The 27,158-nt window shown below is 46.4% G+C and overlaps 1 protein-coding gene across 2 annotated transcripts in view; it reads left to right on the top strand.

Moving 5' to 3' along the window:
- Positions 1-27,158, top strand: part of galnt2 (UDP-N-acetyl-alpha-D-galactosamine:polypeptide N-acetylgalactosaminyltransferase 2) — an 80,158-nt gene that overhangs the window by 37,821 nt on the left and 15,179 nt on the right. For both annotated transcript variants that reach the window (XM_076286097.1, XM_076286096.1), the window contains exons 2-7: positions 4,347-4,425; positions 10,480-10,633; positions 23,776-23,874; positions 24,347-24,414; positions 25,078-25,143; positions 26,745-26,866. In XM_076286097.1, coding sequence (XP_076142212.1) covers positions 4,347-4,425; positions 10,480-10,633; positions 23,776-23,874; positions 24,347-24,414; positions 25,078-25,143; positions 26,745-26,866 — 588 coding nt within the window. The remainder of the gene's footprint in view (positions 1-4,346; positions 4,426-10,479; positions 10,634-23,775; positions 23,875-24,346; positions 24,415-25,077; positions 25,144-26,744; positions 26,867-27,158) is intronic.

Genomic DNA, 27,158 nt, shown 5'->3' with positions numbered 1-27,158 from the left:
CTTTTTATAGGCATGATGGTAAGATATTTTTCTCCTGGTTAACCTGTTTCAGGTACTTTTTGATGGCGACTTGTTTTTCTTGTCGCGCATCGGTCGCCGTTGTGGTTGTCGTGGGTCATGACCAGTACCACGGGGTGCACTGACCGTTTACTTGAGTGAACACAAACAACAGTATGATGAACTTCCACCTTCTGTCTTTGTCAGCTTCTTTGTTGGGCCTCTCTCCTTTTTTTTCTTTTCTTTTACACAGCTGAGAGGCCATGATTGAATAAGGGACTCTGAGTCAGTCATGCCAATCAACTCTCAGCTTCGTGACGCTATCGTGATATGACCTTTTCACGAAGCGCTCTCGCCAGCATTTGGAAGACCTTTTCAGAAGTCCACCAGGAGCGGTGTAAAGTGCCGAGACGGGCAAAGGAAGGCGCAAGGCAATAGGGGCGAAATTGAAAGGTATTAGATTTCCGTTCGGGCGATGCAGGTGGCTGAACTTTAACAGTAAAGCTTGAAAAGAGGCTCCCCTGTGAAAGTGAGAACAAGTGATCGTCACCGTTTGACGTCATGATGATGATGATGATGATGAGGATGGAAGAAGAAATGGTCCTCTAGTTTGGTTCTTGCAATCAGAAATTCAACAGCGTACCCGGTTGACACAGTCTGCATTGGTTTTATTTTGGTTGGTCTGTGTGCATGAAGCACATGTCCCACTTTCTGTATTCCTGCCCAGCCATGCAGAAGAATCCAAGCAGAGCACTTGGGCTGAGGCCAGCCTCCCTTAGTCAGAGGCAGTGGCTTCATATTACCGTGAAACATTTTTGTTGTCCAACCTTCTGCTTTGGTGATTGGGGAGCTCACAACCCCACGGGCCTTACTGGTGGCAAGCCAGGTGTTTGTCTTACCAGCAACTCCTAATTGTTTGGCAAACTGAATGGTTTCTTTAGCATATTGAACGCTGACATATAACCTGGCACGTTTGAAATGTCTTTGATGGGAGAAGGTAAACCAGAACCAGAAATGATGAGTTTTTTTGTTTTTGTTTTTTTGTTTCTTTCTTTTTTAAAGCACAGCCCTATATTTTGTTCTGGTCTTTATAGTTAAGCTACTCTTTTTTTTCTGCTTTGTCACACCTGAGATAGAGAAAACTAATTTGTTCCACTTTGAGGTGCTCAGTAATAATGAAAGGATGAAGTCTTCACGTCATCTTGCTGGAACTGGATTAATATTCAACCTGACTTCACCATGCTGGATGCCATGAGTGCAGTTCAGAGCAAATTGTGTGACATCCTATCTCCTCAATCTGCCAGGCTCATACATATTTGAACGGCTTTTAGTCTCTTAATAGGTTGTGTCTGAAACCTGAAGTAGAGGATGGCATTAAACGGAACTGAGACGTTGCTTCTTTAATGTCAGAGTTCCAAACACAACCTAGAGCCCCTTGACAAACAAACATGCACAGAGCCAAATAGACACTTCTTTTCATTTTACCCTTGGGTAGTCTGAAACACAAACTCGACATGGCCAAAACCAGCATGCCTGACACCTCCATGTTGCTCATTTTTCACCACCGTTTCTAAAAACCTAATGCCAGCCACCTCATTGATCTGAATTATTATTTTGCACTAGAAATGACCGATAAACGTTTATGTTTTACTTAAGTTTCTGACAAACAGGTCAGGGATGCGTTGAGATGGATGGCCTTTATGGATGACTGCTGATTGGGTCTCTTGTGTGGTGATGCGGTGGAGGGCAGTGCTCGTCAGAGGATGTCCAACTGTCTCTCTGCCCTGAGAGGGGATGCTGGCCTGGGAGGACATGGGGGGGCAGCTGCTGCCCCAGCTGGAGGGCCACATTCGAGGTCACATGAAGCGGGGGGGGGTGACCATGTGGAGGAGAGGAAATGAAATGAAAAGAGAGGGGAGTGGATGGACGCTTGTCTTCTGCTGCAGTACCCTCTCTCTTGCACTTGCATCCAGCTCTGGATAGACTCTTAGCACACAGATTAGTGAACCAAAGGAGGAGACAAGCACTGCTTTTCTTGCATTCCTACCCACACAGGGCACTTGCTTGAGCATAGAAACGCAAATGCATCCACGCCTGATCTCACGTGCACTTTCTCTCTGAGCTCTTTGACACTTCTCTTCTGTCACTCTTTGGGTCTCTGTGTCAGCTTTTGTACGTCCTTCACTGTATCTCTTTATGCATCTGTCCCTCTTCCTCTTCCTCTTCCTCTTCACTGTTCCGTCCCTCTGTGAGTGCAGCAGGGCATCACCAGAACGTTGCACACTGGGATGGAGCCACTCCTGTTGTCCTGTCGACGTAATTTCAGGCATGATTCTGACATTTGGCTGTCGACCCGCTGGCAAAAGAATCCCTGAGTCAGTGGCTTAGCAATGACATGATCATTAATGATTGATGGGGTCACGAGTGGGTCAGGTGGATGCAGAGTTTGGTGTGTGTGTGTGTGTGTGTGTGTGTGTGTGTGTGTGTGTGTGTGTGTGTGTGCGTGCGTGCGTGCGCAGTAGGGGTGTGGCGGCCGCGGCTTAGGTTGGGCGTGCTAAGCGTAATCTGGACGACAGCCGTGAAGCCAGATCTCATGCCCTGGTGACTGGGACAGAGGCAGAGGAAATCGATTTCACAGCGATCAGCCCTCTGCTCTCCCAATGAGCTGCACTCTTGCTCTTGCACATCACCCTCTGTTCCGCTCTCCAAATAATAACCGACGCAAATAGGGCCTTGTATCATCACATTCTGTAGATCAAGGAAATGATGACATTATAGGCCTAATACTTATTAGCTACTCAGGATGGCACTCTTGAATCCCCTAGGGATCAATAAAGTATCTATCTATCGATCTATCGATCTATCTATCGATCGATGCTTGATTATTGTTGTTTTGAGGAAGTTTTATGCGGAATATTTGTGGCCGACTAGAAATATTTTAGTAGAGAATTTCTGGACCCGGAAGTTGTGCTTGGAGAGCTTGGGTGTGACTTGGAAGAATGCTGTCCACCCTGTCCAGGCTTTCCCTGTGTATTTACTGCTGACCTTGGCAAAGGGCTTTCCTGTTGATTTACTATGAATCACGTTGAGCGCCACGGCTCGCTCTCCGGGGCCGGTCGTAACCAGTCGCTCGTCCCGTTTGGTGCCGTTGTCAGCGCGGCCATATTTCCCAGCGTGTGTTGTGGGTGCAGGCCTCATGAACAAATGGCTGGCTGGCGGGTGCCAATGCCTCCTGGAGTCTGAAGAGAGGTCGCTGCCTTTGTCTTGGCAAGGGGGCTGTTGTGTACTTTCGCTCTTGAAGGGGGGGGAGAAATTTCCCTCAGCCACCATGAATCGCTTTGCCGCTTGTTTATGCCAATTCCTCCGCAGATTATTCATTAAAAACAAATGCTGTTCTCCTTGGCCGTCAAAGCACTGATGTAACCGCAAGCAGTTAGTCCCAGCGCATCCAAATTTTAAGGATCAGCTTCTATTTCTCATCTGCTCTGACTGTGCAGAACTTGTTGTAATTCTCTTGTTTGATGGAGGAGTACCTGCCAGGTCATCTGATTCTCTCTGCTGACTTAATATGATAACATTTTAAAAAGCTGCATGCCTTTGTGTAATATCTTTTTCCTTTAATACCCATCTCCAGAGTTGGAAGACAAACAGTTAACTTTAGAAGGGTTTGGATAATAAAACAAATGTAGGTGAATTGGCTGCTGCTTCTAGGGTGCAGGATAAAGACATTTAAGACATTCCTAGAGCGTTCAGAGGGAGAAAGCTCAGGCAACCAGGCATGCGCTCTGTCGGTGAACAGGGATCATTGTTTCATCAGAGTACAAGGCTTCTCCATCTCTTGCTCCGAGGCATTTCCTTACTCCCCAAGACCGAAACACGGTCGGGAGTCTACCTTAGTGTGCCCTCCCACACACACCTCTTTGAGATGTACCCTGTGTCATACAACAGGCTATGAAGAAGACATTCTTTCCAGAAGCTAAAGCGTTTATTGAGAGCTGGGGCGTGTAGTGGTGTAGAACCCTCAGTCCAATCACTGCGGTTTCTGTCTCCCAGGTGAGTTACGCTCGTGAAGCGTAACAGGATTCAGAGTAGGCCCAGGGATTGTGTTTAATGTGCATCTCTGCTATAATAATGTCAGGTTCCCCAATGTCAGTTCCCTGAACCCAGAAGGTGTGTTTGTGTCAGAATTTGTTGAGCCTTAGCCCTCTGCTCCCGAGACCTTGCTCTCTGGTCGGCAATCCAATCGATTGTATTGTATTGTATTGTTTGTGTGTGTGTGTGTGCGTGTGTGTGTGTGTGGGGGTGTGTGATTTACTGTGCTCATGAGTGTGTTTGACTCTTGTCTGCAGGATGACTGGAGGGACGCGGATGCACAGGCACAGAGCAACGCAGACGACAAATCCCAAGGGTTGGAAACCCTCCCACCAGGTACATGCGCGCACACACACACACACACACACACACACACACACACACACACACACACACACACATCTTTATTCATGTCCACAGAGCAAAGCAGGAGGCAAAGCACGAGGCACACACACTCATCTTAGGAACACATCTGTTACTCACAATGCACAAATATTCACACACACCCCCACATGCAAATCCTGAAATAATACACTCTCCTGGTCAATCATTCCCCATTTAGTACATGAACTCACACATACAGCCAATAAAACATATCTGGTAGCTTATTCATCCTTCATTCATATGTCACACATTTTCTGTCTCTCTCTTTCTCTCAAACACTTACGCACACGCACATGCACACACACTAATCTGTAATCTTCACCCCTCTGGCCAACTGTAAAAGCTAGTGTTGTGCTGTTCTGTTGCGCAAGCTCATGCTCAAACCTTCATATCAGCTGTTCAGCTGCGTCAGCCTCCGGCCTTTTCCAGCACCCTGTTTACACTGTCAGGACTTCTCATCCCTGATATGGAGGACTTCTCTCCCACCACAGCACAAACAACACCAACCGCCACCACAACAATAACCGCAGCAGTAATAATAACGGCAACAAATCCCCACAGAAAGGCCAATGCGGAATCTGAACCAGAGTCTGTGAACACGGGTAGATTGGACCACGAGCTGGAAAAGGCTACTTCTTCCATTTCTCCCATCCGGGTCCCTTCAAGCGTATGAATATCTGTCCAAGCAAGCAGAGACCTTATTAAGCTAAGATGGTGGATATGCAAGGCCTTAGGTGGAGGCCTTATAGTGAATTATTAAAGAGGAAGACAGAGACGTCTTTGGGCATTTTAAAGGACAAGTTGGGTACAGGATGCATGAGTGCTACGGTATTATTTTAAAGCCATGAAATGCCACATAGTCTCTTCGTTGAGCTGGTCCTTCGAGAGCTGTTCCATTTAATTTGTGTCACACAAACATGATTTCTTGCCCGATGCAACATTGGAAGGTATGGAGGTGGGGGAAGATTTATGACTTGCTGGCCAGCTGCTGATGTACTTCCGTGCGCTTTTACAAAGTAGCAAATCTCAGGCTTTACTTGAGGATGCTTGTCAATATATTTTTGTGTCTATCCTTGTGGCTGTCTCTATGTGGGTCAGACTCAAAAAATTCCAGTGGAGGGGGATGTGTGCTCTTTTTTTATTAAGCTTGTTTGTAGATATGCCAAAAAAATGTGGCACGTGTTTTAGATGCAGCTGTGATTTGAGGATATTATGGCAGATTTTGGAGGAATTGTTCCGTCAGGATTAAAGTGGGTAACCTGATGCTATGAGTCGTCACAGTGAAGGTACATCATGTCCCAAAGCTAGAGTCCGAGCCAGCGACAACATATTTCAGCTCTTTCAGATTATTACATTTCTGTGTGGGTCTTCCTGATGGTAGAGCAGCGTCTGTGCTTTCTGCTCTCAGAATGCGGACTTATTGATCAGATTTGTGCCGTGCTGTTAGCACACTACACTGTACCATGTTGAAAGACGGCCAAGAATCGATTGAACACAATACTGCTTGTATTGATTTGGTCTTATTCAGTTACAGTTCCATTTTTCAGGAAATATTGCTGTTGTGATGTTTAGCAATATATTCAGCATTGCCCTGTACTCCCTAATACTGTGGCTTTTTAATGAGATGTCATTTTGGTAATTTATTTGTAATGATGTAGTTTGTGTGTAAACTGGCTTATACATAGCTTCAGGTCAACTGCCATAGCCTTCACCAGTTCACAATGTCACACCATTCATTTATTCACAATCACACGTGATTATAAAACCATCAGCGGAATCACTCTCTGGAAATGAAAATGGTCATTGCAACTCTGAGCAGTTCAGCACACTGCATCTGTAGACTAGTTTCTCTCACATTTTGAAGACGGAATGCATTGGCTGACACACCAGCCATGGACGGCCCATTTGGCTGGGAAAGATGCTGAGTTTGCGGGAGAGGCGCCCACCTCGGCTCCCCCGCAGCACAAGCCTGCGCTCAGCTGAAGGGCTAGGCGTTGTTTGCGCCTCACATGCCAGGAAAACATCGCCCCATCCCACCAGTCCAGGGGGCCTCCAGGCTCTCCCCCTGAGGCCCACTCACAGAGGGTCACGGGAAAAATGGATCTTGTGTGTGGAGAACTGCCTGACATGCAGCCATCTCGTGCCCAGCCCATGCCTGCCAAAGGAGAGTGTGGCTATCAGGCATGGCTTGGCATTGTAAGTAGAAAAGTGTGCTTTCAATGAGGGTAATTGGTATTGAAACATTGGATCGCTGGCTGCCAAATCCCTAGATGTCCACCCTTTGGAGGGAGCGTTGCACCATAAGCATTGACAGTCGCCTTTCGGTCATTGTAGCTTGTGGCTTACCAATCAATGCTGTTGTATTGTGTTGGTGTTCAATGCTGTTGTATTGTGTTCAATGGTGTTGTATCTTGTGTGCATGTGTGTGAACCTTTTTGATGCTGAAAATGGTGGTGACCTGGTGAAGTGAAAGTTTGAGTTTGTGAACAAGGACATTTAGTATTGCTTGTGTGAGCAACACTCTCGGTAGAAGTGTGTGTGTGTGTGTGTGTGTGTGTGTGTGTGTGTGTGTCCTGTGTGTGTGGAGGTCACCATCCGACAGCTTTGTTCTCTGTGAGCACCTAATTAGACTGATGTCAGCCCTGGCTCCCTGGGCTTCGGGACGCGGCTATCGACCCTGGATCTCAGAGCTCCGAGCCGCTAATTTGTCTGAGGCGCCGGCATCAGACGCCGGGCACCACCGCTAGCACGGCCTGACCCCACTTACCACCTCTTCCTCACCACACGCGCGCGCGCACACACTCACACACACACTCACACACGCCATGCCCTCTCCTCTCCACATGACCTAATGTTTTTGTCAGGCGGCGTTGCGTACAAAGTCATACAAATGACACCAGATAGAGCCCAGTCGTGTACTGCCTGTACTGTTCTTGGAAGACATTGTGATGCCAGCAGAACCAAACGAAAGCATTGATTAGGTTGATAAAAGGAGGCATTCTGTATGATATGCCTGCTGACTTGTGATGAAATTGAACCTTCGTCTGTTTCTTCAAAAAGTCCATATTCTCTCAGAACAAGCCTTTTAGCCATCACAATTGTGTCTTAGGAACACAGTCATGTCCAGGGCAAGAAGTCATGAAGAGGTGAACAGATATGGTTGCCTTTTTGGCCAGCCTTTTGGCTAGTCCTTTACTCAAATCATTATTTGCTGCCATATGCGTGCATGAGCTTAACTAAAGCCTTCACTGACCTTATCACTCGCATAACTCTTTGTCCTTATTGTTTTCCATTAGCACTTCTCGTAGCATAATTGACCAAACCTGGCCCTTCCTTGGACCATTGCAAAGGCGTGACATTTGATGCCAGTTCTGCTGAGCGGAGTCTTGGCTCCAAGGGGCAATTTACCTCCTTCTAATTTCCCCCTGTCCGGCTCCAAGGCCACCGTTTGCATTCTCCTCCTGCCTACTGCTGCAACCTCATCCAGGCTAAAACCTTGTGCTGTAATTGACTGCATTCCAGAACGAAAGGCACTGTTGAAATTCTTCTTCACCCTGACCTGGCCCAAACTCTTTTGATTAAGTTAATCTAATGTGCATTGAATATTAATAGAGTTTTTTGGCAGCAGTAGCAGCAGCAGCAGGGCTGACGCTTTGGTGACCTTTTGACCCGCCGGCCAAGATTCTTAAGAATTCTCGACTCGCGATTGCAGTTTTGGGAGGAGGAGTTCGGCCGTCCAAATGGGAGCAGCTGAATCACTGACCTTTGCCAAACCGCTGCTCCAAATGAAAAAGGCAAAATGGCCTCGGTGCAGAGGATCTAATCTGAATCGCCCCAGTTCAGGCATGTGTTCTACTCCATACTGTTTCTCACTCTTTCCTAGAGGAAAGGCCGCCTCTAAACCTGCAATTTTAGATGCCCTTGAGTTTGATGGCTGTCCTTTATAAGCTCCTAACAACCATTATGACCAGGTTGCGGTTGTTGTGCTCAGCCCCATTAGCTAACACTGTCAATGGGGGACTCATCATTTGGGTATTATTGTAGTCATGTTTCAAACCAATTGGGTTGGAAAAAAGGGACCGTATAACAGAAATGTATCGAAATGCATGGTGATATGTAGGCTAGTAGCAGCACAAGCCTCTGCCATGTATTCTCATGCATTTGTTTTTTTTGTCTGGCCTATTCAAGAAATATGATTTAGTATTTCCAACACCCCTTGTGTTCATACTATCACATTTAGCAAGGCAATTAGTACAGGAGACCGATCATTCACAGACAAGCCTGATTACTCTGCGGTGGAGGGGCACCAATGCCCAACCATTAATTAACTCATAGTCCATAATCAAGCCCCTTTCTCTCAGTAATTATGCAGGAGATCTCTACTATATGCCTCCGAGCAGCAAGGCGACAGTCAAAACAGTTTGCCGTATCGTTCCGTCATGTTGTCAGTTCAGTGTGCATCATTAGTCCTGTGTTGTGCTTTTGTGTTTTTGAGGGACAAACGGCACGTCTTGGCAGCTGTTGTGATTGATATGACAATAATGCGTGCTTTTTTTTATTCAGGAACTGATCGTGCTAGTGTGAATGTGTTGTTTGTGTGCAAGTCTTTCCTTGTTGTACATGTATGCATGTTCTTTTGTTTGGGTCCGTGCACAGTGTATGCATATCACACTATTGTGTACAGTTTGCTCATGGATCTCATGTGCTCATGTCATGTCCCCTTTTTTGGGGTGTGTGTTGTTATGCGTGTCCCTCTGCAGGGCTCAATAGTGGTGCTGTGTTGTAAAGCAGAGCTGGCCCTAAGCCAGCCCACTGGAGTTTGAAGTCATCCGAGCCCCGTGCAGGTCTGCCCTAGTGTGCAGCGCTGCAGCGTCTGTGGGCCTCCTGCTCTGGAATCTGGCGCCTAAACACCACAGACCCGCTGGGGAGGCAACGGCACGAAAGTAAAACCAGCTGCCTCATGTTCCCTCGCACTGTGCTGGTGTATATGGAGCTGGAGGAGAACGGCAGGGGGGAAAAGTACTGTACTGTGTACTCTCATTCAGGAGGCTGTGCAGGAGGGGGGGGGGGGGGGTCGGTCTACTTGCCACTTACCAACATCTATGATGCGTAACAGACTCCTTTGTATACAGTGTGATACATTTCATCTTAATGTATCAGTGTATCCCAGGGTATCAAAGCCAGCCTTGGGGATTCTATAGTACTAATGATACCTTTTGAGCTACAGTAAGTAATTCTTTGTAAGATATCAAGAATAACATAACGGTTGCAACTTCTGTTCAGGCACTGTTGTCCAATGTGAGTTAAAGTTGCATTTTAACACTGTGTGTGTTTCCTGGGCATTGGGCCTACACTTCGGGTGGTGATCTCATTTAACAGCCGGAATCCAAGACGGACAGAGGAACTTAATGGGTAGATTACATTATGTTGGGAAAGGCTACACATGCTCATCAGGAGGGTGGACATATTTTAACATGCTGCTGTTTTGAGAGGCAATCTGTCACTAAGTGTGCTGGCATCCTCTTTTAGTCACCGCATTACAGAAGGAAAAATGGTCCCCTACAGTTTTAGAAATGAAAGCCTAGTTATGGAAGCTAATTACAGCAGGGTTCTGCGCTGTAAATTTCAAATCTATTTTAGACTGCAGCCAGTCTTTTTGTCATAGCAAGTTACATAGAGACTAACACCAACTTCCAAAGAAAGTTTATTTGTGTGATAGTCCCATTAAGCTACGCTGCTGGTAATCTGATGTAGAAGTCAACCAACTGTGCAGGACAGGTATTATTTAATTTTGACATAATCCTTCTTCCCAAAGAAACTATGCTTGGGCTGCTGAGTCAGTTGAAACAGAAAGTAAGAATAACATATATTTTGAATCAGCGTTGTTTTGCTTCTCATATGAACGACTCAACAAAACCGAGCTCTTGAAATGTTGAGACAAAAATGCACACTTAATGCACGAGACTAACTTTCTCTGTGTCCTGTTTTTTCCGCCACTGTTTGCAGGCAAGGTGAGGTGGCAGGACTTTGACCAGGACCTGTATGTGGGGGCGACGGTGGTGCGACCGGGGCAGGACCCCTACGCCCGGAACAAGTTCAACCAAGTGGAGAGTGACAAGCTTCGCATGGACCGTGGAGTCCCCGACACTAGACATGACCAGTGAGTTGGCACTTTGTGACCCCCCCACCCCAATCCCAAGACTTCACACTTATGCCAAGTCCCCAAGGGCGGGGATGGTGCTAATTGCCACGTGTCAACACAACACATGACAAGTCTGTCACAAGCTTTGTCTGAAAGGCATGAAGTGGCCGACAGGATGTTTTCATTATGCTTCAAACAATTTGACACATTCCAAAAAGCCTTTATTCCCCTAAAAACAACAACAACAAAATTCTAAGAAAAGATTCCTTTCTCCCAAGTGGTGTCTGTGAAGGGAGCACAGAGGGCATTCCCTCCCAGAGTCTCCTGTTTATTCGCCACTCTGTTAGCCACCGCGCTTCCTTCCTCTGTACCCAGCTGGCCTAATTGGGTTTGTTTTTGAGAAGAGAGGGGGGAAAGTGTGGTTGATTTAGTTAATGGATGGAAAGAGAACTTTGAGGACCACCTCCCGCCACTGTGGCCCTAATGAGTTGATGACCGCTCGGTCGGTCCAGACGGATGGAGAGACGAGGCTGCGGAGGCCCGGTAACCCGCCCGCCTGCTCGCTCGTCCGTCTGATCACGGCGGAAAAGTGCATCATGAGACGAGGGCGTAGAGCTTACGCTGCGATTTTATATAGATGGCGAAAAAGCAAAAGAGGCAGATTTCCCAGCGTGACTCACTCACTCACTCAGCCCCTCCCATTAGTCATCTCTCTCCTCTGTTCCTCTCATGCAGTCTCTTCCTCTCCTCTCTCCCAAAGCTTTTGTTCTCTCCCTTCCTGCGCTCTCCTCTCTTCTCCTCCCCTCCCCTCCGCTTCTCCTCCCCTCCTCTCCTCCTCCCCTCCTCTCCTCCTCTCCTCCTCCGTGCTGCGGGAGCTGTTGCGGTGTTTGATGCTGCTGCTTCAATGTGACCCCGCAGACGTCGTCACTGCAGAGTCCCTGCCCAGGGCTGCTCATCAAGCACTCCAGCGCTCTCCCACAGCAAGAGGAAAACTAGATGAAAAATCATTCAGCTTCTCATTATTATGTCCCTGCTTTATCCCCTTGTGTTTGGAGCATCATTTGCAAATTTTGCCTGCTAGAAAAACACTTTTTAACTAATGATGGGGTGGCATGGGTCAGAATTGATCTAATGGCCTGAGGGTCTTCGTAGCAACTGTAGAGCATGAGAGTGGAAATAAAGGTTTACCTTTTTTCATTCAACATGTCTGGTTATAGAAGTAAATGCTGTTACAAATGTAATAAGACACTCAAGTGATGTCTGGAATTAATTTCACTGCAACACCTTTAGCAGTTGCATATTTTCCATACCACTATTACTCATATACTAAAATAATAAGCTTAAATAGCTGCTTATAGTTAGCCATCAAAACACATTATTAAGGCATTCTTTCTGCGTTCATTTGACCTTAGCAAATGTTATAGGAAAGGGTCTTTTTGATACATTTTAATCTGGATGACAGATTTTAAGGCGAACAGTGACAGGTCTCTTCCTCCTCCTTCTCTATTCCACTCTGCCGTAGTTGAGGTGGTGCCATTGTGTCCTGTGTAAACCCTACAGTGCAGGCAGAATAAGTCTCGAGTATGTCTTCATTTAGGCTGTCAGCATCTTGTGTAATTGTGCGGAACAAAATGGTTGAGTTGGGAGTACAGAGGGGAAATGGACTTCTCTCTCACGTATACACACTTTCTCTCTGACGGAAGAACTCTACACTTCACTATTTTCACTGCTGTGGATTATTAGTTGAATAATAGCTCATCTCATTGTGGAGTTCTTCCTGAATTATCAGTTCAAAACCAATTTGGTAGTCTCTTCTGATAAATATTTTAGATAATATATTTTGCTTTACATCTTCACAGATGTGCGTCATCTGAGAATCCTGAAAGGAACCCAGTTTGTCAAGAAGGGACCTTGTATATGGCATTTATAGCGTTTTAAGGAGGCCATTGGAGACTTTGCCTATGTAGTCTGACTATAATTTATCATCTTCAACTTCAACACACACACACACACACACACACACACACACACACACACACACAGCCATTTTTAGAGCAGGTGTCTTGAGTCTCTTCCAATAGTTAGGCCTCAGATTAATTTGGAATTGCTCTTTAATCTGCACAGATTAGTGCCACCCGCCATATCTTCAAGGGTCGTGCCAAGGGCAGTGCAGTGAAATGGGGCGGTTTTGCATTGCTTGGTCACTCGCACAAAACCGAGAGACTTTATTGTAATGAAATATCGGATTTGGTTTGTTTGTGTGGGGAAGCTTCTGGAGACTTTTCAGGAGTGCCAATATTGCCAGTGTGCAGGCATAACCAAGGGGGACCAAGCGGTCCCTTCCTACCTTTCACTACCTTTCACTTTAAGGGCCTGAATCGATGCTGTAGGTGACCACAGAGAAGTCCCACGGCTGTTACTGCCAATACTCTTCTCATCCGACAGAGTGGCTCTCTTGTTGGTCCACATCAGCCCAAAAGGCGCGATTGATTATTGCCTGTCCTTTCTTTACGCCTCTCAGTCTTCCAGAGGAAGGAATCTATTTTCATGGACGGGAATAGGCTACCTGTGGATTGTGCACTGTGGCAGGCTACTTGAGCCCAGTAGTGGTCTTTGTCGGAGCGTGTACAGTTTTCAGAATGATTTGTACAAAATGGGCTGTCTGGTGGGGAAGAAAGGATGTCTGGATCATCTAGTTGCTGGGCTAAGGCTTTGACTTCAACGTCCATTGTTATCTTTTTTGGAAATCTTCAAAGGTGGGCTAGGGTCTTTGTGACTGTGGCCTTCGTATGCAGTCCTGCGTGATGAGACGATGAGTGACTGGATGACGCGTCACAGGAGTCTGGTGCTCTCTGTGAAGTCCATGGGTAGATGCTGCACATTTGCTTTGTCAGCAGTGGTGACCTAGAAAGAAATGTTGTCCTATTGTCTGGCTGTTATCAAATGTCTGCACGTGTATCTTTCTGTCTGCTAGTGTAATTGTACCCCAGCTAAACGTAAACAAACAATGTGCAGTGTGTATGGGGTTCACGGAGGGCTTCAGCTGCACTTCCCGTAGATGTCCATATTGGGTGGGCGTTTTCTGGATAACCTGCCTGTCCCGTAGATGTCCATATTGAGTGGGCGTTTTCTGAATAACCTGCCTGTTTATGTGTTGCCATGTGTTCAATACAAGGTGACCCTTTGGAATGTAAATTCACCCTCATCAATAAATAAATAAAAATTATTATTATTATTATTATTCCCACACAAATCTGCCGTTTCAGCCTTTGTCCACATCTGATTTTAAACTTGCTTCGTAAATTCTAAATAGGGAGAAACATTAGATTACTCCGTAAGGAGTTCACCAAAATAGAAGTTAAAGACCCTGACCAAACGACTCAATATAGACTTTGAACAGAGAACTGAGAGTCTAGCTTGCGTCAACAGGCACATCTGTTCAGCGTTACAGCTAAGTCCTGCAGGAAATCCTTCAGGTGAATATGCCATTTAGTATTCTTACTATAAATACCACCATGAGGGTGGTAAGTGATGAAAGGGATGAGGTCATAGCTTTATTAAGTAGCTGTTGGTTAGACAGCCATTTTGCATGTGTTGCGAGCTGTGTAATCTGTGTGCTTGGCTGTGTGTATATATATCTACATACAGCTGCAGTCTGTAACGCAGCCCACCATCTGAAATCTCCTTTTCCTTCTATCTAAAGATCGAAGAATCAGCTGATGGCTGAGACAATGTTAAACAGTACAGTGTCTGTATAGGAACACTCTTAAAAAAATCAAAACCTCACCCAACCAACAGCGAGTATTTTTTCACTGTATTTAATGTTGCAGCTCCAAAAGCTGCTTGAGATAAATCAGACTCCCCAAAGCTGTGTTTGGGGTGCTGTTTGAGCATTCACTGGCCGTGCCTGAATTGCAGAACACCTTCTCCTTCCCTCTGACTGTGGGTGCGTGACGACGACTCTGCCAAGGCTGGCTGCTCCAAGGCCCTCTCTGTGCCCTGTGCCTGCATTGTTAAATACCACAGAGTGCAAATTTTGGTGTAATCAACCAAGATAAATGTGCAAGCGTATCCTCCCGTAATTTATGCTGTCTTGAGAAAGGAGATATGTAATTTTGCCTTCCCAGTCCTTTTTCTGACAAAAAGATCAGTTTTGGTTCCTATGTGGAATACAGAGTACTGGTGTGTGTTTTTTTAACTCTCACTATCCTTCCTGGCTTTATTCCACCCTCTTACTTGTGTTCTTTTTTTTCATTCATCCCCTTCCTCCCTCTCTGTGTTAACTTGCCTACCCAAGAGAAATGTAGTGCATCTGATAGTGGAACAGCAATTAACAGCCCCACAGTGCAGACATCAGTTCTTATTTATGGAGCACTGTGATCTGCAATTACAGCACATTTTCTAAGATGATTTATATTTCCCACTGAGAGTCATCCAATTTCCCCTCACCTCGCCTTCAACAGATGTTTATTTATGAACCATATAGAGCCTATATAGTCCCATTCACACACACTTATAGACATACAAACGGAAAATGCATTCATATGCTGCAGCTGTACAATTGCATTAATAATGTTTCATGTGATTCAAATGTAACTGCCAGTTTCAGTTTGCTTCATGTCATTTTGTTTATCGTTCAGATAATAATCCACTCGTAGAGAAGACCAGGGCATGTCAAAACGGAGACAAATTTTTTTTTTTAAGCTGTTTTCAAAACAATAGGCGCACATCTATAGGACACAATGACGAGACTAAAGAACTCTCCTCACAGTAGGGCACTCTTTCTGAGAGAGGGAGAGATGCTGCAAATAGCCATGGCACCCAAGTGCTCTTTGGCATACAGACTAGTGGAGCCACCAGCCCCACATTATCGCTCCCCACTCCCAACACCAGCGTGCCTCCAGCCTGACGTACCCCCCTTGCTAAACATTTATCATAACAAGCATTCTCTCTCTCTCTCCTCTCTCTCTCTCTCTCTCTCTCTCTCTCTCTCTCTCTCTCTCTCTCTCTCTCTCTCTCTCTCTCTTTCTCGCTCTCGCTCTCGCTCTCGCTCTCTCTCTCCCTCCCTCTTTCTCTCTCTCTCTCTCTCTCTCTCTCTCTCTCTCTCTCTCTCTCTCTCTCTCTCTCTCTCTCTCTCTCTCTCTCTCTCTCTCTCTCTCTCTGCCTCTCTTGTTTTGGTTTGTTGAAAGAGCGTTTCTCTGTTTTGGTTAGTGGACAAGTGCACTCTCCCATCATTGTTCCTGCGAGGCAGGGACTCGGGCGGGCCGATCCGCTGCCCAGTGCTTCTCCCCGGCTCGCCCGTGATTTACAGCAGACAGGCAGGAAGTTGTGTTTGGGAGGCTGAGCACCCACCACTGGGCCCCCCCACCAAGAACACACAGAAACCTCTCTCTCTCTCTCTCTCTCTCTTTTCTACTCTCTCTCCTCTCTTTCTCTCTCTCTTTTCTACTCTCTCTCTCTCTCTCTCTCTCTCTCTCTCTCTCCTTCTCTCTTTTCTACTCTCTCTCCTTCTCTCTCTCTCTCTCTCCTCTCTTTTCTACTCTCTTTCCTTCTCTCTCTCTCTCTCTCTCTCTCTCTCTCTCTCTCTCTCTCTCTCTCTCTCTCTCTCTCTCTCTGTGGGTGTGCCTCGCGTTGTCTCTATTTTCCTTTAGTATCATACAGTTCCCTTGGTCTCTTGCTCCGTTATCTGTCTTTCCTTTGTATTTATGTGGTCATTCTTTCTCTCTGTCTTCTAGTGCCTCAGACTTCCCCCCCCCCACCTCTCTCCCTCTCCCCTTGTGTTTTACTACCTCTGCGTCTGAATTGTCATCCTCCATCTTTTTACTCCCTCTCTCCTTCCCGGTACCTACCTAGCTCTCTGAGGGCATTTTATCACCAGTAACGTGGCTCTTCATGATCTGCCTGCGGAGAACCCAGCTCTCTCTGACTAGAACACAGAACTTATTAGACATCAGTGGCCCTGGCACTCCTGGGAAAGCCACCGGCAGTAAAGCGACACTGCGTAGTGCATAAAAGTATCAAGCGCCAGTCGTTTGAAATATTCATGCATTCCTATATCATCCAGGCTTCCAACCTCCTGAAATGTTACATTGTGCCACGGTGTTTGGCTTCTTTCTACTCCCTCAGTTAGACTAAGCACTTGAACCATAAATATAATATTAATTGCCTCAGGAAGCGTTCTGTTGTTAGCTGGCTGTGAGCTGGGGCTTTGGGTGGCTGTGAGGAAATGAGTGTGTGTGTGGGTTTTGGGGGGTTGGTAATGTCTGAATAATTAGCCTGTTGGGTAGGGGGGGGGGGGGGTTGAGCCTTGTTCAGAATCCCTGCTCCGAGGGTGCCTTTGAGTCACTGAGTGAGTGTGAGGTTACCGGAGCTCGCGGCTATCGTGACATTGATGTCATATTTGGCTGCGGGGCAGGAGTATGTCTTCATCTGTGGTTGCATTTAATTTATTTATTTATAGTTATTGGAAATGGGTGGTACATGGAGTGCCTAGATTCTTTCTGTGAAGTGTGAAGGATGAGTGATGGTCTGTCTTACATGCATGACTCAAACTCTGTTGGCTTGGCTACATATCCATCATTTATCCTCTATCCGTCCAGCCATCCATATAGCTATCTGTTCATCCATCAATCTATCCGCTCCGGTATCATCCCATTCCATACATCAATCAGCAAAGCTGAAATGGCAGCTAGAGCTCGCTGGAACAGAAATGGTCTTATTTGGCATTTCTGAAACTTCTAAGCTGAGCTGTTGTTATTGATTGCTTTGACAAGAAGGCTGTCTCTGTGGTGGTGTCCAGGGGGATTGGGCCTGTATGAAGACAGAAAAACGATAAAGAACTCCTCACTTTTGAAATGCTGCTGATAAACAGTGGATTTACTGTATCTTAGTAAATGCTAAGAATCTATACTAAGCTCTGAAGATGTAAGTCATGCTGAAATGCTAAGCTAATATTAGAACTCTGTACCTTGAAATAGGTGACTATACATGTTAAAAGCCCTTACATGTTCTATGCCTCTCCCCCGCTGAGAGTCGGTGAGCGTTTTCCTACCTTGGGAAAAAAAAAAATCCAAGATGACCCCTTCTTGCCAACTGTTCCAGTAGACATCTGTGTTGGAAATCAGAGGGACAAAGTCCACAAGGACAAATATTTAATTTGGCTTGTTGGGCTTGTCTGAAGCTTTCCTGACAGTTCTTTAATAATATTTTTTTTTTGTTTCCCCCCTTTGTTTTTACCCTTCTCCACCTAGGCTGGTATCAAGGAAACAGTGCCTTATTCACTGTGATTGATCTTGTTTACTTCAAGTGTCTTGTCACTGTTTTATCTCTGTTGGCTACTGGATGTGAACCGTGGAATAGTTTAGGTCTCTGTGGGGGTTGGATGACTTTCCTGATAAAAGGGTTAGCTCATACAATGTTTTTCTTACAATGCTGTGTGTGTCCACTAGGAAGGAACTGGTCAGAAGTTAGTCATAAACCGTAGTACATGTGAAATGTAGATTTGTTTGTCACTGGCCAGTTGAGAGGATTGCACAAGTCTGCATAGTGTGTATTTGACCTTTAAAAACAAGCCAGCAAGTTCCGCTCTGTTGCGTTGGTCATGAATGGATGGGTATCAGTCACACGTATCAGACATGGAGAATGTCTGCTCTATACTTGGCTTGGGAGGGAGGTAGAAAGGGCGCCTGAGTGTCCAGGCCTTTGCTGGATTTCTGAGTGCACTGACGGAGTGCTGGGGTTGTTCGTGTCCAGGAAGCCTGCTGTCATCACAGGCCATGCATGAGTCGAAGTGCGCTTGGACAGGAGTGGACCACCACTTGGGTGGCTCACAAAGGAGGTGTTTTAGACAAACAGGAGCGATGTCCAGATCGCGTCCAAACTCTGCGATGCTGGTGTGCTTTTTGTCCCTGTGCGAGCTTGGTAACTGAGAGAGTATGTTCAAAATGATCATTTCCCTGTCATTTTGCCAATGGTTATGACAACATAATGCCTCAGGGAATTGCAGGACTGTGTAGTGGCTTTGCAATCACAAGGAAATGGAGCCCACTTTTCCTGGCCTGGCTGGGAATGGCCGGGGTCTGTAAATGGAAATGGTGGAGTCCTCTGGACACAAATTACAGCTCATTTCCCACCCAAATTAGATTTCCATCTTGTCGTCCCTGTCGACCGGCACACAAACTGTTTGTATCAAAAGCACCACCACAACTATGATGGGCAATGCACACATGCATCTGAATATAGGATTCTTCTGTCAAACCTGCTTACAATTTAGAAGGAAATTATGATTGATAACTGTATTCAACTTGCAACTCACACTATTCTCTAGATGTAATTACATTAATACACAAGAGATATAGATGTTAAAATCCCTTGTGCCAAAATCCAAGGTAAAAACACATTCAGAAGCCCCTACTCAAATTAACTTTAAGAAGCACGCTACCCACAAATCCGCCAACAAATGGTCACAAACACAAGACAAATGGCCCATCCAACAACAGTATATAGTATGCGGCATGTCATTGGGGTTATCAAGTGGGCACCCTCATTCACCGATGTTTCGTTAAGTTACCCACGACACCTCATGAAGGCTTAGCAGTGAAACCAGCGTCCTGGAGACACTCCCATCCATGCTGCCACCATATTACCACATTGAAATATCCAATACCCAAAATACTCCAGCCTAGGCATGGTCAAGGTTGGCTAGGTTTAGTAATGGGATTGAAATGTTATTTTAATGAATCCCACACTCCTATCTAGATATAATGTTTTGTTATAGAATTTCAATTATATTTTTATATTTTTATCATATTTTTTAACATAGTCCATCGTCACCTTGAAGATAGAATGGCATAGATTAAACTGGCATGAAGTGTGACGCCCAAGATGAAAAAACGTTGTGCACATAGTGTGTAAGATCTGATCTAAATTCTGAGAGATGTTTGTGGCTTTTACTGATTTCATCTGGTTGGGTTAATGACTCATCCCCAGACAGGCCTTCTCTGTCGGACCAAATGTCTGCCATCTCTGTGGAATCCCAGGGTCGTCTCCTCTGACTTGTGATTTACTACTGCAATTACTTTGTTTTTGTTGTTTTGTCATCATCCCTCCTGGTTGGAATTGTACAGATCATATTGCGTGTTTGTCTGAGCAGATGCTCTGGATTGTAATTATTCTTGAGCCTTGGCGGCATTGCGAAACGCCTACCTCTGATGACAAACACAGACGTCCATGCCTGGAGAAATGACCTGAAAACCGCAGCCACAGAGGAGTAGTGGTGCCACCCGGTGAAGTGGAAAAACCGCCGTCAGCTCACCGCCAGAGTCTCACTCTAAGCCCTTGAGGACTCGGTCCGATGAGAAAGACTGTTGCCCAATGGATCCTTTTTTTACGTGCTGCTTGCTCCTCCTTGTCTGTGTCTGCTTAGACTACGAGTCCCACAATTCACCCCCACGCACACATTCACACACATTCTCCCTCTCCACCCCTGCTGAGGGACAAAGGGAGTTGACTGTCCTCTAGGTATGGGCAGTGTGCAGTGTGAAGCTGCTTTGCTGTGCCTTGCTATGCTCCTGCCGCCCATGACCAGGTCACCTCCATGTCTCCAGGACGTCTGTTTGTTTAGCTTTAGAGGATGCAGTGTTGACCCGTGATGGCTCCCCTGGGGTTTGTGCATTCAGAGGAAACGTATCTTGTTCTCTCTTAAGGGTCTTCTTCCTTAACGCAGGTCAGCACACTCTCACGTGCCTGTGTGTGTGTGTGTGTGTGTGTGTGTGTGTGTGTGTGTGTGTGTGTGTGTGTGTGTGTGTGTGTGTGTGTGTGTCAGTGTCAGTGTCAGTGTCAGTCATCTGGTGTGCACTGAATCCCTTACTAGGCCCTGTACTGCAATGGCTCATTTCTCATGTGAATTCTAATGAGATGCAAAACTTTCAATGTCATCTCCCCTGTCTCTAAGCTGCATTCTTTTTTTACTTCCCCATGTTTGGTAGGACCAAATGCCTATTTGGTAACGGGGAACACATGCTCTTTGTTTACTGTTTTAGGACGTGTGTGTGTGTGTGTGTGTGTCTGTGTCTCAGTTGTTGTTGCCTGAAACATGGCAGGAGGCCACAGGCCCTTAATGGAAATGTTTTTGGCACAGCCGGCCACCGGCTCACCGGGGACGCGGAGGCTGTCTGGCGATCAGGCTGCGCTCCTGTTCTAATTAAGTGTGCGGCATACGGCCTACGGCAGCGCCGGCCCCGGCTCAGCCACGGGGGACGGCCGGATGCGCTCGGAAGGCCCACATGGGTCCACTCGTGATGGGATCCTGGCCCGTGAAGTGATTTTCAGTTCCATTTTGCTGCTTATTACAGAATTACTCTTATGTAGACTAATTAATTGATTGATGTGATGTGCTTTCCAAGTAAGTACATATTATTGTTGGAATATTATATTATTTATTATATTGGTTTCATATTGACCTTAATCTTAAACCTAATCCTAACCTCAATTACACTGTACTGTATCTATGTAGCCTACTGCTCCCAGTATATTGTACTTGCTTACTGATGACCGATCATGCGTGTAGTACCTTGGGACATGTAAAACTCTACATGTGATTTCTATGTTGTGTGGTTTTGAGTTCTCTTCCATGATCTCTCCTATCATAGGCGTGTTGCTCCTCTCCGTCTCTACCTCTTCTTCCTGAATCTCTAATGGTGGTCGTTATCTCCATCAGAGCCTGTGCGCTCATCAGACTCTCACTTTCCCCTCTTGTTCGTCTCATTTGTCTCCCTCTCTGCGTCTCCCGTTACCCATTCTTCTTTGCCAGTGTTTGTTGGCGAGGTGTGTGTGTGGCGGCTGGTTTGGGTATTAAGTAGCTGTTCTGGTTGCCTCTGTGCTGGCGTGCTGTCAGGCTCTCACGTGGCTGGTAAAGCAAGCCTCCAGGGCTCATCTGTAAACAGAGAGGAAGTTGAGCTGCCACGACGCAAGGTGCCACGTGTGTGTGTGTGTGTGTGTGTCTGTGTGTGTGTGTCTGTGTGTGTGTGTCTGTCTGTGTGTGTGTCTGTGTGTGTGTGTGTGTCTGTTCGAGGTGTGAGACCTCTGAGCACTGGCAGATGAGTGCTGTCTGGGCCGTCATGCAGGCTCATCTATACAGTGGCTGTTATGCTGTCACAACACAAGAGACTGTGTGTGTGTGTGTGTGAGAGAGAGACTGTCATCTGATCGCGATTAAATGAGCGCTGCCTGGGCGACCGCAAAAACTCAGGGGGCCTCAACTGTAAAAAAAGAAGAGGAAGTTCTAGAGCCTGGAGGAGAGGTGCCACGTGCTCCCCTAACCTTATTTTAGGAATGAAAGGTTCTTTTCTATCGCACACTGCTACAGCTCAGTGTCGTGGAGGTCCAGAATGCCTCCTCCACCGTTGCCTATGGGACTTGGACTCCTAAACCGGCCTCTCTCTCTCCAGGCTGGTTAGAGACCTGTAAGAGGAAAGGAATAAAGCCCTCCATGATCTGTAAGGTCTCCAGTTAGGTCAGCTAAACTGACCCAACACGCACACTCTCTTCCCACGCCCCCACTTTCTGTAAGTAAGCCACCTTTTAGGACTTGATGTGGATTAGCGGGTTTTGGTCGTAGTAAGATGCGGCTTTACCCTCTTTGCATGAGGACTGCAGACTGTGGTCATTTTATGTCTAATGGGCACTTCTGTTAACAACCAGCACTTTTGCTAGTAACTACAGACACGAGGCCCGTGACCAAGACTGGTACCGTAATGGCAGGACTGGGAACTGATTCAAGATGAACTTGGGGAACTTTAGGGGAAAAAGGGTTGAGTTTAGAGTAAGTGTGTGGTGAAGAGGACACGGAAAAAAGGGTGTGTGTGTGTGTGGGGGGGGGGGGGGGGGGGTTCTGTAAGTCTAAAAAGGAGAAGTGGCACAGTGGATTTGGGTTTCAAGGAGTGTTACAAGAAATCCTCCCTTTGTTATTGTGCAGCAGGAAGAGCTGCACTCTGTCTCCTTGTCATTTTCACACTCTTCTCATGTAGTGTGAGCCGTTCACTTTATTGGCTGCCTTGAGCTCACCTATATGAGAGTAAATAATATCTCTCTTGCTCACGCTCACCCTTTCTCTTTGTCTTCATCTCTTCCTCTCATTTGGATTCACCCCTATGCGAATTGGTGTCTGCCAATTTCAAGTCACAGACACACACACACACACACAGAGAAAGAGAAAGAGAAAGAGACACACACACACACACACACACAAACACACACACACACACTCTTGACCTAACTAGAGCACACAGCAGCTTGGCTCTAGAGGATTAGCCCTTCCTGTCAAATTAAAACCTCCCAGCGTGTGTGTGTGTGTGGACTAAGGGTGTGTGTGCATGTGGTCTGTATGCGAGAATAGGGTGTGTGCATAGGGTGTGTGTGTGTGAGAGAGAGCATGCGGGCATGTGTGAGGAGGATGTTGGTCACGCATGCATGACTATCTGCTGTCACTCGTCTGCACAGAAGCGTTCCAGACCGGAGCTTCCCTCTAATACCCCACGCGCACCCTTCTAATACCCCACACGTACCCCACTGCTCCTCCCTGCTGTGTGGGCATGCTCTCCACACGGGCACGGCCTGGGGTGGCCTGTTAAGCTGAGCTTTTGACATTCAGACTCACAAACCCACACTTAGTGTCTCCCACACTTAGTGTGAGCTGAATAGCACCAGACTCCAGAATGCGGATGGCCCTGATCTGGACTTGATATGGGGCTCCGTCTCCACTTCCGTAAGGGTAGACGCACCCTTCCATTGGAGTCCAGTTCGGTCTCCAGTGTTGTGACAGGGCCTAGGAACAAAAGAACGTTATGGTCGGCGGCTACGGTAGCAATGACCGCTTTCACCACGTCCACAACAGACCTGTTTTAAATACTTAAATATACTTATGCAAGAGCACGTTCTGTACTCACAAGCACTGATACATTATGGATGAGTTTGCAGTAGTTCTGCTGGTAGGGCAAGATGCTAACACCAAGGTCACGGGTTCGATTCCCGAGCAGGCCACATGCTGGTATAACGTATACCTGTCCTGTCTAGCATGTTGCTGTGGAGACACTGTCTACTGAATAAATTGGTGTGGAATGTGATGCACAGGTCTGAGGTCTGCTTTTCTCTGTCAATCACAGCTGTCGCCACAAACAGTGGAAGAAAGACCTGCCAGCATCTAGTGTGGTGATCACCTTCCACAATGAGGCCCGATCAGCACTGCTGCGTACGGTGGTCAGGTGAGAACACACACACACACACACACACACACACACACACACTCGTACATCTAAACATGGAACATGTGTAGAACCTGTACTTGGAAACAAACATCTTCCAAGACTACTTTCAAGACATGCCCATAAATAAACAATCTCTCTCACTGACATACATACACACACACACACACACACACACACACACACACACACACACACACACACACTCACACATAGCAAAGTGGTCTGACCCCCATACCCGAACACGCATTCTTGTGCTTGTGTTCAGAAAACACTTTGTTCTCTTCAGGAATTTATTTTGCATCAAATGTTTATAAACACAAACACAATAGATTCTTCCTGTAGTCACGTCGTCTTCACTTCTCCAGAAGATTTTTTCACAGTTCCTGTCCAGTGGTTGACCCTGACCTCTCACTCGGACTCTTGTACTCTTCTTTCCCCCCTCCGTCTCCTCCTGTCCCTCTCTCTCTAGCGTGCTGAAGAAAAGCCCCCCACCCCTAATCAAGGAGATCATCCTGGTGGACGATTACAGTGACAACCGTGAGTGTCCCTCGTTAGCCCTCCATGGTGAAGCGGGCTTATCCTACCGCCACCTCTCATCACCTGTTCATCCACACAGCTCTTCTAGCCCCAGCCCTCCTTCATCCACTACCCCCCACCTGGGCCACTGCTCATTGGATCTGTCTCTCTCGCTCGCTCTCTCTCTCTCTCGCTCTCTCGCTCTCTCTCGTTCGCTCTCTCTCGCTCTCTCTCTCTCTCTCTCTTTCTCTCTCGCTCTCTCTCGTTCGCTCTCTCTCGCTCTCTCTCTCTCTCTCTCTTTCTCTCTCTCTAACAACGTGTCTGCCCGCTTGTTCTTCAGGCCGCTGTGCAGTTTTATTTTTTCTTTCCCTCTCCTCTTTGGGCTTTTGATGTGCAGCGATTAAATAGATGCTGTTGTATATCTGTATCATGTATTCTTGGGTGGAGTTCATTCTGTGTTCCTAGCTTGCCTCCAACCTTTTATGTTGCGCTTCCCCCCCCCACCCTTTTGTCTTTCTCAGTGCCTCTTAGTCCTTGATGGTTTTTGAAGCTGTCCTCACTCGACAGTAATGGTGTCGTAATGGCTTTGCTGCGTCTTAACTGTACTTTCCTGCCACCGTTTCTGCGTCTCTTCTCTCTTCGTTGCCACACCTTTTAGGTAATGACTCCTGTTTATGTTTACAGCTGAAGATGGGGCTTTGTTGGGAAAAATAGAAAAAGTCCGGATCCTTCGAAACGATCGTCGAGAAGGTATGAGATTTCAGGCAAAAAATCTGTTGGTTTGGCAAACAAAGTTATGCATGGGCAAAATAAGCCTCCCTCTCATCAACCTGTAGACAGATCCCTTCACATGAAAAGCCTATTTGAGTCACGCATTTTGGAAATCAGGGAACAAATATTTATAGATCAAACAGTTGTCAAGTCCAAGTAAAGACCCAAAAGTCTGAGTCTTGGCATTCCTTTTCTATTAGACTGATCCCCATAAAGAACAGTGGCACACCAGTTTATGGAGAAGGAGAAAATAGCCACTGCTAAACAATGGCCAGTTTTGTTACAGAAATAGCTTATTTGGAGTGTGTTTGTGGGAGATGTGGTGAGAGGAGAGAAGAGACTGTGTATTTCTACCCTATAAAGTGCACATCTGTAACCCAGCCAAAGAGACCAGGCCATTGTTCTGAAGTGTGCACTATTACTATCTTTGCACAGCTCAATTTCTTCTGTCGGAGGTCCTCAGAGCGGATATTGACCTTCTCCATCCCCTTGAAGTCGGAGTTGTGTTCTGGACATGTGTTGGGCATAAACAGCTCATAAATTTGTGGAGCTTGTTAACCTGCGAGAGCAGAGAGTCTATGAAATGCCTAGCCGCTGTCAGCAGCAACCCCCCCCCCACCTCCTGTACAATTAAAATATGCAAACGCAGCAGGTTCACGAAATGTCTGTCAAAGATATGCTAATTATATGGCTGTTTATTGGCTCAGTATGGCATGCTAGGAGAGTCATTTTCAGGAAGTGGGACATTTAAGGGTAGGATCGGGCCCCGGCAGTCGACTCATGTAACCACTTGTTTAGTCATCAGAAAGTATGTGTCATCAGTCCAAAGTTTGCTTCAAAGTCGGTAGGGTTCATACTGTAGTTGTGTACACATATGGTTGTGTGTTGTTGATATATTATTAATGTGCTATACCAGTGTTTCTGAAAGTGTGGTCCGCAAGCTATCCCAAGTGGTCTGCGAGCAGACGTGATAAAATATAATATAGATGAGTTGTTATAGATATAGATGAGTTGTTTTCAATATTGAACCAACTTGTATGTAAATCCAAACAGTTCTGCAACATTGCCTATGTAAGCTATGCCAGTTTAAATCATATAAATCCTCCTGACACAATAAGCAAGATGCAAAGACAATAAGCAAGGTGGTTCATTGAGTAGGCCTATTGTGTAAACACTACTCTACTCATGAGGTTTTTTTATTTTTTATTTTATTTTATTTTTTTATTGGTTAAGTAGTCCTTGGGCTGAAAAAGTTTGAGAAACACTGTGCTATACGTATAGGTAGAATGCGTTTTATATTTTAATAACTAAGAAAATTAGAAATTAGAAAACTGAACTGGCCAGAACTGACAGGGGTCAAATCTGGGTCCAGTGCAGAGTCCACCCACTGCTCTCTGAGGTCTTACTGTGTCACACTGTGGGAAGGTGACCTGTTCAAGCCTCACTAACAACAAGACAAGGAGAGGAACTCGCATGCCACAGGCATGACAATGAGTTGAGGAAATAAAGTGAGTGAGTGGTTTTGGGTGTGCTGGTGGGGGTTGTGTAAGACTTATCCTCTGCTCTGCTGTCTTGTCCAGGTCTGATGCGCTCGCGGGTGAGGGGGGCGGACGCCGCGACGTCCGGGGTCCTCACTTTCCTGGACAGCCACTGCGAGTGCAACGAGCACTGGCTGGAGCCGTTACTGGAGCGGGTGGCAGAGGTCAGCACACGCACACGCACACACACACACACACACACACACACACTGAAACACAGCACAGTTACATATGAAAGCATAGAAATGGGGAAATACACAAGCGTCGTCACATGCACACCCAGTGTCCGCTTCCTTTCCTGTTGCTCCCTGCGTGCCTCTGTGACATGGACATGCTCTCTCTCTCTCTGGCCACCTCATGGCCACACTCACCCTGTCACACTCACACATACTGTACTGTACACTCACCCTGTCACACACACACATACTGTACTGTACACTCACCCTGTCACACACA

This window comes from Alosa pseudoharengus, unplaced genomic scaffold (genome assembly GCF_046254945.1).
Source record: "Alosa pseudoharengus isolate Yale_2024_CS ecotype anadromous, Long Island Sound unplaced genomic scaffold, YU_APseudo_1.1 YU_APseudo_1.1_scf_15, whole genome shotgun sequence".
In the NCBI taxonomy this organism is placed as follows: domain Eukaryota; kingdom Metazoa; phylum Chordata; class Actinopteri; order Clupeiformes; family Clupeidae; genus Alosa; species Alosa pseudoharengus.
The sequence above is the reverse complement of the archived record's forward strand: the minus strand, read 5'-3'. Positions and strand labels throughout refer to the sequence as shown.